Below are 14,144 nucleotides of genomic sequence, written 5' to 3'. Positions count from 1 at the left end.
ACTCACAGCATTGTATCCACATACATTTATTTCTCTCTGTGCACCATTATGGATTCACCCAAACACAGCCAAGGTGTTCAAAGGCCTTATAGGACATGTGTCAAGCAGGGCAAGGTAGTGGTTTAAAAACTGGGGCCAATTTCTAGCTTTGCCTGTGACTTTTCATAAAGGATTAATGAGATTATGTAGGTGAATAAATCCAAATGCATAGAATTAGATATTTAAACATATACATAGTGGGAATAGGGCCAAATTTTCTGGAATGCTTAATTCTCAAAATTTCATTGCTAGCAACAGAATCTATTATTGTACAGACTCATTTGAATGCAAACTCATTTACATAGATAACCAAGACAAATAAGTGTTAGTTTCTATGTTTGAAAATGTTTGCTGTGCACTGTGTTTCCTTCAATTACTGAAAAAAAGCTTTATTTTTACATTATTGTTTCATAATGTGTGTATACATCCTGAAGTGACAGGTGATGTGTGAAAGCAACATGTCTGTCTGTATAAAGTCATACATATTTTAATATAAGAAAAAAAATAGTAACAAAAAATAATAGTCATACTTCAGAAATAAATTTGGTAGCAGTTGTAGAGTTCACTGATATCTACAGGTGGTAGAATGCCACCATGACTTCTGCTTCATGAGTCCTACCAAAACACAAGGTTTGGTTATTGGCAAATTCTAGCCATGCCCAGTGCCTACATTGACTTAGAACAGATGGAAGGGAAAACAGCACGGGTTAAAAAATGCATTGAGCTTTACTTTGTTTCTTTCTATTGCTGTTTTCACAAAAGCCTGGGAGGTGTGGGACAGCTTCAGAGACTCTAATGGCAATTCTTGTCTTTCAGGCATCGGATCTCAAAATCAAAATTTAGGTAAGTAAAACTGACTTTTGCTTTTCCTCCTTTCCACCGTTTTTGCTCTTTTCTGAAGTAGTTTACCCCAGCATTGCTGGGATGCAGTGGTGATTCTAGGAGATCCTGCTAAATATGTCAGATTTTAGTCATAAATTTTTTCTTAGTTTCACACTGAAATAAGGCACAAGGGACTACTGACTACTGAAGTACCTATCTATGATACCTTTGTATCTCAAACCATAAAATACAAAATCAGAAATAAAAACCCAGTTCAACCACATGATTGCACAACATCCATCAACATCAGCCCTGTCTGCTCAAGGCTCTCTTTGTTGAACTTCTCTGCTTTGTTGATTGTAAAGATTTCAGCTGATGAAGTTGGCATCTTACTTGTGAAATTCTGCCATTCAGCCTGGGACATGGGGATCTTCTCTGATGGTGTTTGGTTTTCTGTTGACTCAGGTTTTCTGTTGACTCAGGCAGTTCTAAGATGGCTATTTTGGGGGTTTCACTGGAGAGGCTGACTGAACTCGTGGAACTTGGTTGCTAAGGTCCATTTCTACCCCTTTGGTAGCCTTTCAGCTGCCTCCATAACCCTGAATTCAGTGTCAGATTGATAAAATACTAAATGAATTTTCAGAATAACTAGAGCAAGTGTGTAACTGAGTCCTTCTGCTTACCCAAGGAGCAATGAGTAATGTCAATTTGGGAAGCACATAACATCCCCATGTAAAGAGAGAAAGAAAAGCCCAGAAAACACCATACATGGTCATGTGCATGCACATTTGTGCACAAGAACACACAAAAGCCTGAGATTGCAAATACTTTAATGACAACAATAATGTCTAAGTGTGGTGCCCACTTTGGAAGTTGGGAAGATTATTTCTTATCCCAAATCCACTGCAAAACACACAATGTATCTGTTTGTGATAGAACGGTGCCTTTGTAAATTGCATAGGTGAAAAACCCTAGATTTGACCGCCTGTTAAAATGTTGTTGGAAAATCCTTGTTCACATTGTGTTTATATGGTCTGGCTTTAGTTCCTATGGATTAGAACCCTGATGTCAAGCATGGCTATAGTTTGCTACTGAAAATTATACACAGGGCAAGAATAGCCAAGAAAAGTTCATTCTCCTGTAACATGGTGTATGTGTGTGTCACTTCAGACACACACACATATGTATGTAGTATCTATATAAAACTATTAGATTTATTATACAGTGGCAAGTGTTGCCTGGAAACTGGTTGCTATGCAAGTTAAATTCTGAAGAGTAGGAGGTGTGTAATTAGCTTTAAATATCTTCTGTGGTTAGTAATTACCCTGAGAAATCAGTGACACAAGGGGATGTGTTCATGGAAGGCAAACTTTAAAAACTCTCTTGATTTGCAAATGGTACCCTTAGTTCCCTTAGTCACCTTTGCATGAAGGTGAGATGCTGAAGCCCCCTAAGTTTTGGGATTTTTTTTCAGAACTTGTAGCCCTTGTATAGGGCTAACTCCTGAATGTTGCTGAATGCTGGAAATGTTCTTTGGATTTTATTTGACCTCACGTCTCCAAAGGTTTAATCCTTCAGCTCCATGTGATAGAGTATCTTTCTATTGACTGTCCTGAGGCTGGGCAAGGTGCTGTTGCAGGCCACAAAAATCAAGTTCAAGGAGAATATTTATTTATGTGGCAACTGAGATAAAAAATCTCTTGAGGTCTCTGCAGTGGATGTCTTCCTCAGATAAAAGTATTGCTTGAAGCTCTTGCAAATTGGTTTAGGGCAAACTTTATTCCTATAGCTATAGGAGGGATGTTCACAAGTGTTGACTCAGATGAGAGAGTGTTTTCCAGGGTGAACTTGAGTTACTCCCCTACCATTCTTGAACAATAAATCAAGACTAGAGTCTCCCTTAACAGGGAGCTGCAATAGCCTAAAAATCCCTCTCTGAAAAGAACTTTCCCTTCTTCAATTTTTCAAGTCGCTACTGGCGCCGATGGAATCGATTCTGCCGAAGGAAGTGCCGTGCCGCTGTCAAGTCCAATGTTTTCTATTGGCTGGTGATCTTCCTTGTGTTTCTCAACACCCTCACCATTGCCTCTGAGCACTACAACCAGCCAGACTGGCTCACGGAGGTCCAAGGTGAGGAGGAGCTGCTGCTTCTGTTTGTTATGGAGGGTGTCATAAGAGGGAGATGGGAGAAGAGCTGATTCATTAAACCACACAGTGTCAAAGGAGAGTGCACAGCTCCAAGCAGTCCTGTGTCTGTGGAGGATCCTAAAAAATACAATTAACTTATCTGCCTGTGCTGGGAGAAGTTATAGAAAAAATGTAAAAACCTCCTTTCCAGCCAAAGCAGTGTTCCATTTGGTGTAAGTGAGATCAGGAGATTATGCTAAATTTATATTTGCAGCAACTGGATTCCCAATTTGTGGATGGCTACTGGGAACACCACATTGTCCAAGGTTTCCCCTGAAATGGCCTTTATGTTTAATTCTAATTATTAGAGAGGTGATGAAGAGTGATTTGTAAAGTTCTTCTGTCTGCAGAACAGCTGAATTCTCTCTGGAGGTGAGAGCAGCTGAAAAGGCTTAATTAAGCAACAGTAGGTAGCACAGCAGCTCTTCTATTCCCACTCTCCTCTGCAGATGACGGGTGTGAAGGCAGGTTGTGCAGGGAAGGCGTGTCCCTGCCACTGGAGGTTGTGTAATACATTGCAGCTGTATGTGCAGCACATGAGAACTGCTGCAACCCTCTTGCTAAAACATTTCTGTGAATGAGATGCCCACGCTTTTCTTTGCACCCATTCTTTGACCCAAGCTGTACAAAGTTAACTTTTAAGCCTGATCCTTAAAATGCTTTCTTAGAAGCAAGGCCCAATGATTAATTGTGATGATCTTTTGACTAAGTTTCTTTAATCTGTTTCTTTTTGCTTTCCATGAGACACTGCCAATAAGGTGCTGCTAGCTCTTTTCACGGCAGAGATGCTGCTGAAGATGTACAGCCTTGGCCTCCAGGCCTACTTTGTGTCCCTCTTCAACCGCTTTGACTGTTTCATCGTGTGTGGAGGCATCCTGGAAACCATCCTGGTGGAGACAAAGATCATGTCACCCCTGGGCATTTCGGTCTTGAGATGTGTGAGACTCCTCAGAATATTTAAAATCACAAGGTACTTTATTGCTTTTTTGGGGCTGGAGGAGGGCTGCTGCTCGATGCACAACAAGTCACTCACATTCCTGTTTATTTTCACTTTTTCTACCACTACTTAGGTAGTGTGAGTGCTAGATTAACAATCCTCATCTTCTGAAGTCTGTAACAGGGTGGGGAGGGCTGTACAGACTGGACATCTATCCCCAATGAGAGGGGTGAGGGGTCAGGCACAGACAGCTGGAAACACCTGACACCACATAAAGTGTTAAACTGAAATCTGGAATAGTGTGAACTGAGCTCAGGCTCTTACAATTCTCTGCAAAAGACCAAGAAAACCAAAACAGCAGATAGCCTTGTGACCTCCTCTGACGCTTTTTGATGACAGAGAGGAGCCTGAAAGGCTTACAGCCAAAACAGCATTTGACTGAGGAGCCCATGCCAGCTCCAGCAGACTCAACAGTGACCCGAGTGGGAGACTGTGTCAATACCAGCAGCTCTAGGCAAAGGATGTTGCCAGCTATTCCCCTTCCAAGGAGTCCATGACAAAGCAGCAACTTTATGAAGAAACCAGACTTTTTCCAGTTTCCAATATCTCCTCTTTTCCCTTTTCATTCTTTCCCCCCTCCCTCTGCATAAAGGCACAGTGATATCTATTAAACAGGCACTGCTGCTGAGCCAGGTACCTCCAAAACACCAGCTTGGTTTGGCAGGGCTTTCTCAGCCTGAGGGGAGTTTGTAGGAGAGATCAGCTCCAAACTTACCCAGAGCTCTTGCAACAAATCCATCCAAGCCCTTGCCCCAAGTAGCACAAGGTCTGCCTTTTCCCATGTGGGCACCAGCCAGCACCTTACAAAAAGCTTGACTGAGGCAGTGAAAGAGTTCTTTTTCTGCCTGCTCAGCCATCAAACTGCCCCTACAATTCCTGTAACTCTCCCCCCCCCCCCACCCAACCAGAGGAAATTTCTGACAAATTTGAGATAGAAAACACAGCACATGAGAAAAACAAGTCCAAAACTGGAAGATCATCAAGATGGCTGAGCTGAGAGGCAGAAAAAAAAAACAGACTTGGACTTGTGCATCATGCAAGATTTGTCCTTAAAGCTTCTGAGGCTCAGATCTCTGGCAGGATGGATGGATCCCAGGGTCAGATGGCAGAGACAGAAAATTGATTCACAGTCTCAGAGAGAGAGGCCAAAGCAAGCCTACAACTGCTCCAAAAGGGGGGGAAAAAGGTGTTTGGATGTGTGATCATAGAAGAGGGGAGAACCTTCCAGAGGGGAACGTTCCCTCCCAGAGAGGGGAAACAAGAGTTTCCAGCAAGAAGGAAATAGTGGGGATCTCTGGTCTGGGGATTGTTTTTCCTGGATCCATCCATTCCCAAGTCCCAGACCTGGTTTCTGAGGAAAGCAGTAGCTGTTTCAGGCACTGGGTAATCAGATACACCCAGGGCAACATACCAACAGCTATAAAAGCATGAGCTTCAACATAGCATCCTGGAGAGGTCATTGTTTTTTCAAGACATGTCTCCAATCCTATATAAGCTAGCTAAGAGAATTCTCTAACAGAAAGGCAAACACTGAGAGAATATCATTAAAACTTTAGAAAGCCTGAGCTGGTGAAGTACTCATATATTCCTAAAGCTTCTGGCAGAAATGTGATGATGGAGCCAATCAGCAGCAGGACTGGCTACATTTGCCTTCACTCTGCAGCACAATTAAAATACAATTTTGCCTGGAAAAAGTGTTACCTGGAATATGTCTCCTGCAATTTGTGCATGGGTCTGTGTGCAAAGCACAGAGCTAAGGAAGAGCTCATGATGCACAATGTATTAATCAGATTTTTCTTTCTTTCTTTCCTGTTCCTAAAAGATTGACAAGTAGGCTGCAGTAGCTTCAAATTTATATGTTTTGTAATTATTCATAATTTTCTTCATAACTCTTCACTCTGTGGGTGAAGTTCACCCTCATGTGGAAGGCCCTACCATAAGCCTCCAAGGCAGAATTTTAGGCTCGCTCATGCCTTGCAAAGGACAGAATTCTTTGGCATTAAAGCCAAACTTTTACCTTCTCTAGTAAATTACACATTTTTCTATTGCTCACTCAGCTCTAAATACAATGAGGTTTTATTAATGACATTATCAGCACTGGTGGAATACCCCACCTGAGTGCCATGATAATTCAGAAAGATACCACACTGGAAAGCTGGGAGGGACAGGAGGAATTATAGAATTATTTTTTTTATATCAAACAATTATATAGAATTATTATTGTTTTATATCAAACAATAATTATAGATTTGTTTTATATCAAACAATTATTTTATAGAATTATTTTATAGAATTGTTTTATATCAAACATATATTGATGATCATAGGAGGACATACAGTGGAAGTGAGAATAGTGATCATCTAGGATATTAAAAAGGTACAAAGCAGGAAAATTACTCTAGTGAGAATATATCAGAAGGTAGACTATTCTTTATCTATTTGCATAGATTTTCCATGATAAACACCATGCACAAACAAATTCTGGGTCATAAAGATGATACAATTCTACAAGAAACACAAAAATAGCTCCATAATAGAATAGAAACAAATAAAGATGCCATCAGATGAGCAATGCACCATTTTAGAAACACCATTTAGAATTTCAAGACCAAACATTTCTTCCAAAATTATAAATACATTAGACAGACAATGTAATCTGTTTTATTCTCCCTAATTTTTAAAGTGCTGTGCAGAACATCTCACTTTGCTATGAGAAGACAGATTATTTTCTCATTATAAATAATCCTTTACTGCTTTATATGTATTATAGCCCTTTGTATTTAAAAAATCATATAATTGTGACAGCATACAGAAATTTGATGCTTTATACCTAATCCTGCCACTAGGTAAGTCACTGTTAATTGTAGGGAGGAGAGACAGGGTGCCTCATTTTTTGTACTTTCTATCAAAAATGACTGTCAGAGTGGTTTTATATGGAATGAACAGGGTGGGAAGCTTCCCAGTAATGAGTCTGCCAGCTGCTGCTTTAAACCCTGCATCTGTGGTTGCCCGAGATGTGATCCTAAAGCTATAGGAGAAGGCAATGGAGAGAGGGGAGAGAGCAGCACAGGTCAAGTTCTAACCCAGGTATGGAACAAACCCCTTGACTTCTCTGCATCATTGCTCCACTTTGAACAGGGATCACAGTCAGGTCCTGCTCACCTGGGGCTTTGCAGATCCTCATTCATGGCACCCTCAAGGGCCCAGGATCTGCAGTGGGGGCTGTCAGACGCACATCCATTTCCCCATAAATCTGAGGCAGCAGCACTGCTTTCTCTCATACTTCCCACTAAAACATGCCTGGTCCAAACCCTCCAATTCCATCCAGCATCCAGTGCTGATTTTTCCTTTGTGGTAAGGTGATAACCAGAGGAGATGAACTCTTCTTTGAGTGAGACCCTTCTTTGTTTGGGCTTCAGCCATTGCTGACATGAAACCCTCAGTGTGTCACTGAGTAATCCCAGATCTCACTTTGAGGGAGTTCATGTTAGTCCTGCAGCCACCAAATGGGACAGATGCTACCTCAGGTCAGGCTTCTAGGACCCTGAGATAAGACCATTGTTATTTTCGCATCCTAATCAGTCAAGCATTTCTTATCCTCTCCTTTTTCTCCTTTTTTTTTCCCTAATTGGTTTCTTTACTTTTCTAGTGGTACTGTATGTCTAGCTAGCACTAGCACACAGATAAAACAGCACTCATCTTACCACCAGGCCATCTCAGTTAATTGCTTGAAGCTTGATGCTTATATAAGAATCTGAATGCCAGGTATTCAGCCATTTGTAGGAAATGCAGAGCTGAGAGAAGTCTGTAGGGTTGTGAGCTGAGATAGCAAGGCCTTTAAGCTTAAACTGAGTCACTGGGACTGTTCAGATTTGTAACAACTTTACTGCTTTTTAAGGGAGCTGCTAGAAAGACCTAGAAAATGTGTGTCCTGGCTGACATTGGGGAGCTTGGAGATATTCTGGAGCCCATCAACCTCTGCTTTAAGAATGCTCAATTCATTTGACTTTCATCAGACTGAATTTTTCCCTTCTCCTGTGTCACTTTCCCTTCTTTCCAAAGTGTGAAAGTATGTGAGCTGTGAGCATAACTGCAAACACAGGGAGCTGTTACATTGCACATTCCGTGTGGATATTTGGTGGCGCTGAGCCCACAGCTTCCATGCCCTTACCTTTGCTCTGTAGTTTTTCATTGCTCATCTCTTTAATTGCAGTTAAACTTTAAAGCATCCTAGTTTTCTCTGAAGTGCTGAAGCTGGGCTGGAGGGAAAACATCACAGGTCTCTTTGAAGCTCAGTCCTTGGAGATGAACCTGCTGCTGAACTTGAGAGGACACGGTGATGTCCCTCTGCAGATCAGATTGCTAATCTTGCTGATGTGATTGGGCTGTCAGGCAGTCCTGCCTTCACAGGACAAGAAAAGTATTCTTTTTAGATCAATATTTAAAAAATATTAATTTAGCTAGGATTTTAAGAACCCTTGTCTCTAATGAGGATGTATACTACCTTCAGGAAAAAATGATGAGTTGAAGGATAAGGCTTCCACGGAGGAGCCAGAGCACCAGTCTGCCATCCTTTTTACCTGGAACTTTTGTCTTCAGGGAAAGTATGGTTAGAAATGCAGAGTCCTCTGGTTAAAGACATGTTCAAAGTTGTGGACCTTGGGACAAGGGATTAGAGGGCCTTGGAGGACTCTCAAAGCAGGGTGGCAGGCCAGGCAGAAGGAAGAGCCCAGGCAAACATTGCTGGCTTGCTGACCTGTGAAAGCTGTTGAGGCTTTGCTAATAATGTGCATCAAAATGAGGTGATGGGAGAATGACAGTGAATCCTCAGCCCATTCTGAAAGCTCTGCCAGCCCCAAAGCACAAAAGAGGAGAGCTCATGACCAGCTAAGCAGTAGATTAGGAGTGACTGAGCAGACGCAAGACCAAAGTGGAAGTTGCTTCATGGATGATGCGGTGAATTCTTTGAAATTTTTTTCTAAAGCCTCTTTCCAGCTGGTGACTACTCTGCAGGCTGACAAAGAATGCAAACTTATATGCTGCAGCAAACATGCATCTCTCTGAACCCTAAAGTGGACCCACAAGGGCGAGAAGATCCTCTCCCTGCATCATACATGAGTCTGAACTGGGCACAAGCCTGAATACACTGGGAGAAAATGTCTAAACCATCCTGTCTCTTGAATGAAGCCATTTGAAAATGTTCTGCAGCCTGTTTGAAGGAGTAAAACCAAAAAACCAAGTGATGTTTTGCTCTTCCAAATGAATGTGGGTCTGGAGTTTGCTTTAGGGTCCTTGTAAAAGGAGCATTGATATCTTTCTCATTCCTCCCAGTCCCAGAGAGCTCAGCAACCCCTCTGTGAGTTAGCCCAAGCACACACTCACACACTCTAAATTTTGGGCAAGTTTGTATTTGCATCCAAACAGTTTCCCCATCTGTTCTTGCTAGTTATTACAGGCCATTCTCTGGAGTGAGGTATTCTGGCTGCCACAACATCTGTGAGTGCTGTAATGAGGTTGGTTAGAATGTAACTCACTGAAGCAGCAAGAACTAATCACTGTATATTGATGGAAGATGTGCAGAGCCTTAGATGGAGAGTGCTGTAATAATCTTCTGGGTGTGTGTGTGGAGGGGGGGTGGAGGGAATTGTGTGTGTACATGTGTGGTAGTAAAATTACTCATTAGCTGCAGTAGGTCTCGTTATCTCAGGGAGGCACATCAATGATTCACTGCTTAACAGGATGTTGGGAAATGCCTGCTGTACACAGAAGGCAGCCTGAACCAATATCCTGTGCAGTCCATGAGCACCTGTCTGGAACTGAAGGAATTTTAACTGCTTCTATTTTCTCTCCCAGATATTGGAACTCCCTGAGTAATCTTGTGGCTTCACTCCTGAATTCAGTCCGCTCCATTGCCTCCCTGTTGCTGCTTCTCTTCCTCTTCATCATCATCTTCTCCCTCCTGGGGATGCAGCTCTTTGGGGGCAAGTTTAACTTTGATGAGATGCAGACCAGGAGGAGTACATTTGACAACTTCCCTCAGTCCCTCCTCACTGTGTTTCAGGTAAGGGCACAAGTGGTCCTTGTGGGGCCAATATTTTGGTTTTTTATGGGGCAAGACAGGTCCTGCAGCCTGACAGTCCCCAGGGTGGGGCTGGACCCTGACAGCTCCAGGAGCAGGGTGCCAGCACAGGGTATTCCCTCCCAAAGTGGGAACCAAAGATGAAACCCCTGTGTGTTGCAAGGCCACAGACAAAGGGGTCTTTACAGGGCAGGACAAGAGAAGAGACACTGCCATGTCCCAGGGCAGCACTTGCTGCCAAAGCCCAGCCCTACTGCTGCCCTCCCTGCTCTGGGGAACAAATACCTGCTCACAGCAGTGATGCCATGGCCTTTAAGCCCTCTGCAGCTTTGGGAGAGACCCACCAAGAGCATCAAGATCACGATTTCACTGAGATGTGAGGAGAAATGGCCTGTAGGGCTGTGCTGAGGGCAGTGTCATATGCTGTGCAGCCTGTCTGAAGCAACAGGCATGGGAGGGAAATGCTTGGAACCACGGGGAGACTTGAATGGATTTGTCTAGGAGAGCCATTGCCTTCAGCCATCACCTTCAAGAATACACTCGTTGGGGCTTTTTCACACTTTGAGCACGGGCCTTCTTTGCATTTTCTTTGTTCTGTGGTTTGTTTTTTGTTTTTGTTTTTTTAATGTTCTAGATGGACACTGCCAGAGTCTCCATCAGCTCCATGCAGGGGAGGGGGGGTGTTCTCTGGGACAGTGGGTATCTTTGTGCTAATGGGGTGTTCAAATTCTCTGTGTGGTCTAACACTGTATCCCTTATTGGTGGGAATGTGTCATTTAGATCCTGACTGGGGAGGACTGGAATTCGGTGATGTATGATGGGATCATGGCTTATGGCGGCCCCTCTTTTCCAGGAATGTTGGTCTGTATTTACTTCATCATCCTCTTCATCTGTGGAAATTGTATCCTTTGATGCTGCTCTTTTCTGCAAGAGGGGATGAATTAAAACCACTGTTTACTTTGTTATGTCACAAAATAGTGAATTTGACACCTCACGTTTTTGCCCTTTCCCTAGGTCTGAATTTTAACGTTGCACTGCCAAAAGTTTAAAAAGTTCATTTTATTTTAGCTGGTGCTAGGGCATATAAACAATTGTAAGAGCCAGCTAAATGCCAGTTGCACATGCTAGATTTTATTTAGTATCTTTACATGTTTAGTGTTTTTATTTTTCATTCCCCTTAGTTCACTCATAGGTTTTTCTTTCCTGCCTTCTCCACAAACTAATTTCTGGGTGTTCCTACTGTACTTACTGCCTTTTTTTTTTTTTTACTTTAATGGCTTTTTTAGTAATGTATTCCATGTGCTTCCATCCAAACCTTATGTGGAATAAAAATATGTATAATCTGCAATATGCTATATACAAATGCTGTAGTAGGAGTAACATATGTTTGACATAATTGATTTATGTGAGATCATGTATTAATTCATGTATAAACTAACAGGACCTGTGTTCCATTTCAGTCCCTGCAATCTGTGTGTTCTTCAAACAGAAAATGTGCTCTGTTATCTTCCAGCCTGTGCTGGTCTTGAATAACTTTGGTTCTGTCTGGTTTAAGGTGAAGTGAGGGCACTGTACTCACCCCAGGAGGCACAAAGCACATTGCAGGATTGTGCTGTGAGTGTCTCTTCACAGGAATTTGCATGTAACATAGAGCTGCCTTTCTGTTCCCTATCTCAGTTTGCTCCAAATTTGTCCATGTTTAGTTGCTGCTTCCCTAATAAATGGCCCTCCTGTGTCAGAGGTGACATTTCCTTTTATACTGATGCTTCTATAAAGCCACCTTATAGACTCAGCCCAGCTCTTCTGGCCTTTGCTCATAATTCACATCTCTCAAACCCTGTTATGTGACATTTTGGTTGACCTGCATGCCCTCACTTCAAAGTGAGGTGGTGCAATTCCACTTATCTGAAGGTCAAGGTAGCCAATCTGGCTGACAGCTTAAAAAAAAAGCTACAACTTGGATCTCCTTGTGAAAATATGAGCCAAATCTACAGTGCTGGCTGACTTTGGAGCATTTAGACCTTGGAGCCCAGGGAGGGGGGGGGATGTCTGTGTTTCCAGACTAAGCCTTGAACCAGGGTTTTCTTAAAAGTTATCATGGTACAATAAGACCTACACTCAAGAAATGCATAAAACAACCTTCTGGTCAGATTTGTAACATGAGACCTGAACACTGGCTGGTAAGACAAGAAAACAGCTGTGATTCCTTGCCCTGCCGCTGCATGGGCATGGGTGGCCATGCATGGATTCTCTGTTAGGAGATGGCAAAGTTGTCAGCTCAACCCTTCACTGTCCAGACTAAATTAACCTCAGAAATGCTCACCAGAGTCCCATGCTTGCTGTCCATAAAATCCACTCATGCAACCTAAACTGTCCAAAGATGCAAAGCTTTCCATACTCCTCTTATGTTCAGTGGGATCCTCTTCACAAAGGGAGACACTCTTGGGAAGCTGGAAACTAAAATGTAAATTTGTAAATCTGCTGTTTTACATCAGTCACTCTGTTGTGAAATGTTGAAAACCCACAAAGTGTGTTATCTGTGTGGAAGGAAGGTGTAGGTTTGTGCATGATGGATATGCAGTTGTGTGAAATGGAAGTTTGGAAAATCCAAGAGATCTGATGACAGGTTGCTAAAAATTTTCAATTAAGAAACCTTTGGTATAATCTTTTTCTGCAGTTTTCAAAGCCTGTTTTCTTTAAGTAGCACACAAACAGATATCCTGCTGAATGTATTTTTGGCCATTGCTGTGGACAACCTTGCTGATGCTGAGAGTTTAACATCTGCACAGAAAGAGGAGGAAGAGGAAAAAGAAAGGAAAAAGCTAGCTAGGTAAATCCATTTGCATATACCTATCTGCACACATTCCTGTAATTACACACAGCATATATGAATATGATACCTATACATACATGTATATGTAATATATGTAATTATCTGTATGTGTATAGATTATATATGTGATTAATGTAATTATATTTGGGTTATATATATATATGTATATAAATTTTTATGCAAAGGAACTCCAGCTGTAAGACAGGAAAGTGTGAGCTAGGAGTCCCCCCAGTTGCAGTGGTGTGAGCAGAGGAAAGGAAGTCTGGGTTACTGATGAGCTTTCAGAGCACCAGCAGAGAATGAGTATGGGTGTCAATCCAATTTGAATCTCCCTGCTATCCTCTGATTGCTTTGGGCCACAAGGCATATTTTCTGTCATTCCCACCATGAGATTTAGCAGCTTCTTTTTCTTTTGGTGCCACGTGCTGTTCTTCCCTTGCCAGTTCTTTTAGTGTTTCTGCAGACATTTAAGGGGCACAAGCTGGATGAGGAGCTGCTCTGTCATTCCCAGCTGCCAACAGCAGGGAAGCCTCTCCTTCCTGGTTATTCCTATTCACTGTCTTCCAGGCTGCTTGGAGGGGATCTCCTGTGCAGCTCTTTCTGCTTCATCCTGCATGCAGCTCAGCAGATTTCCCTCTCTCTAGGGGTGCAGTGAGGGGCAAAACTTTTGTAGAAAATCCAGTTGGAAGCTCACAAGAAATGGATTGAAAATGGTCCATGCCTTTGTCATTGGGTGAGCGAAGGGATCTCAGCTGACAGACCTAAAATATGCATTTTCACTAACACACACCATTGAGAAAGATAAAAAATAAAAGGCCCTATATAAAAATAGATCAGAGCCTCTGCCTTTGCCTGCAGATGAGGACAAGGTGCAGCCACTGGTATGGAAGCTGAACTCAGAATGGAGATGCCAGCCAGCTGATTGTTCTCATGGTGTGTGCTGTACTACATGAAGTTCCTGAAAGGGAAGCAGCTTTCCACCTTTGTAACTCTTTGGTTTTTATCTTGTAAAATTGCTAGAACTGCTAGTCCCGAAAAGAAACAGGAGATGGAAAAAGCAGCTGTGGAGGAAGAGACAAAGGAGGAGAAAATTGAGCTGAAATCGATCACTGCTGATGGAGAGTCCCCCCCTGCTACCAAGGTAAGGTCTGCTGGCAGCCAGCACTCTCTGTGCAGTGATGGCATGA

The 14,144-nt window shown here is 42.5% G+C and overlaps 1 protein-coding gene across 1 annotated transcript in view; it reads left to right on the top strand.

Moving 5' to 3' along the window:
- CACNA1C (calcium voltage-gated channel subunit alpha1 C) overlaps positions 1 to 14,144 on the top strand; it is a 408,531-nt gene that overhangs the window by 302,951 nt on the left and 91,436 nt on the right. The window contains exons 11-17 of the mRNA XM_054281854.1: positions 856 to 882; positions 2,831 to 2,991; positions 3,793 to 4,018; positions 9,899 to 10,106; positions 10,905 to 11,025; positions 12,840 to 12,954; positions 13,978 to 14,098. Of these exons, the coding sequence (XP_054137829.1) occupies positions 856 to 882; positions 2,831 to 2,991; positions 3,793 to 4,018; positions 9,899 to 10,106; positions 10,905 to 11,025; positions 12,840 to 12,954; positions 13,978 to 14,098 (979 nt within the window). The remainder of the gene's footprint in view (positions 1 to 855; positions 883 to 2,830; positions 2,992 to 3,792; positions 4,019 to 9,898; positions 10,107 to 10,904; positions 11,026 to 12,839; positions 12,955 to 13,977; positions 14,099 to 14,144) is intronic.

Source organism: Melozone crissalis, unplaced genomic scaffold (genome assembly GCF_028551555.1).
Source record: "Melozone crissalis strain CALT ecotype California unplaced genomic scaffold, PUWL_Pcris_2 ptg000033l_1, whole genome shotgun sequence".
In the NCBI taxonomy this organism is placed as follows: Eukaryota; Metazoa; Chordata; class Aves; order Passeriformes; family Passerellidae; genus Melozone; species Melozone crissalis.
This window is presented reverse-complemented; position numbering and strand designations above follow the sequence as displayed.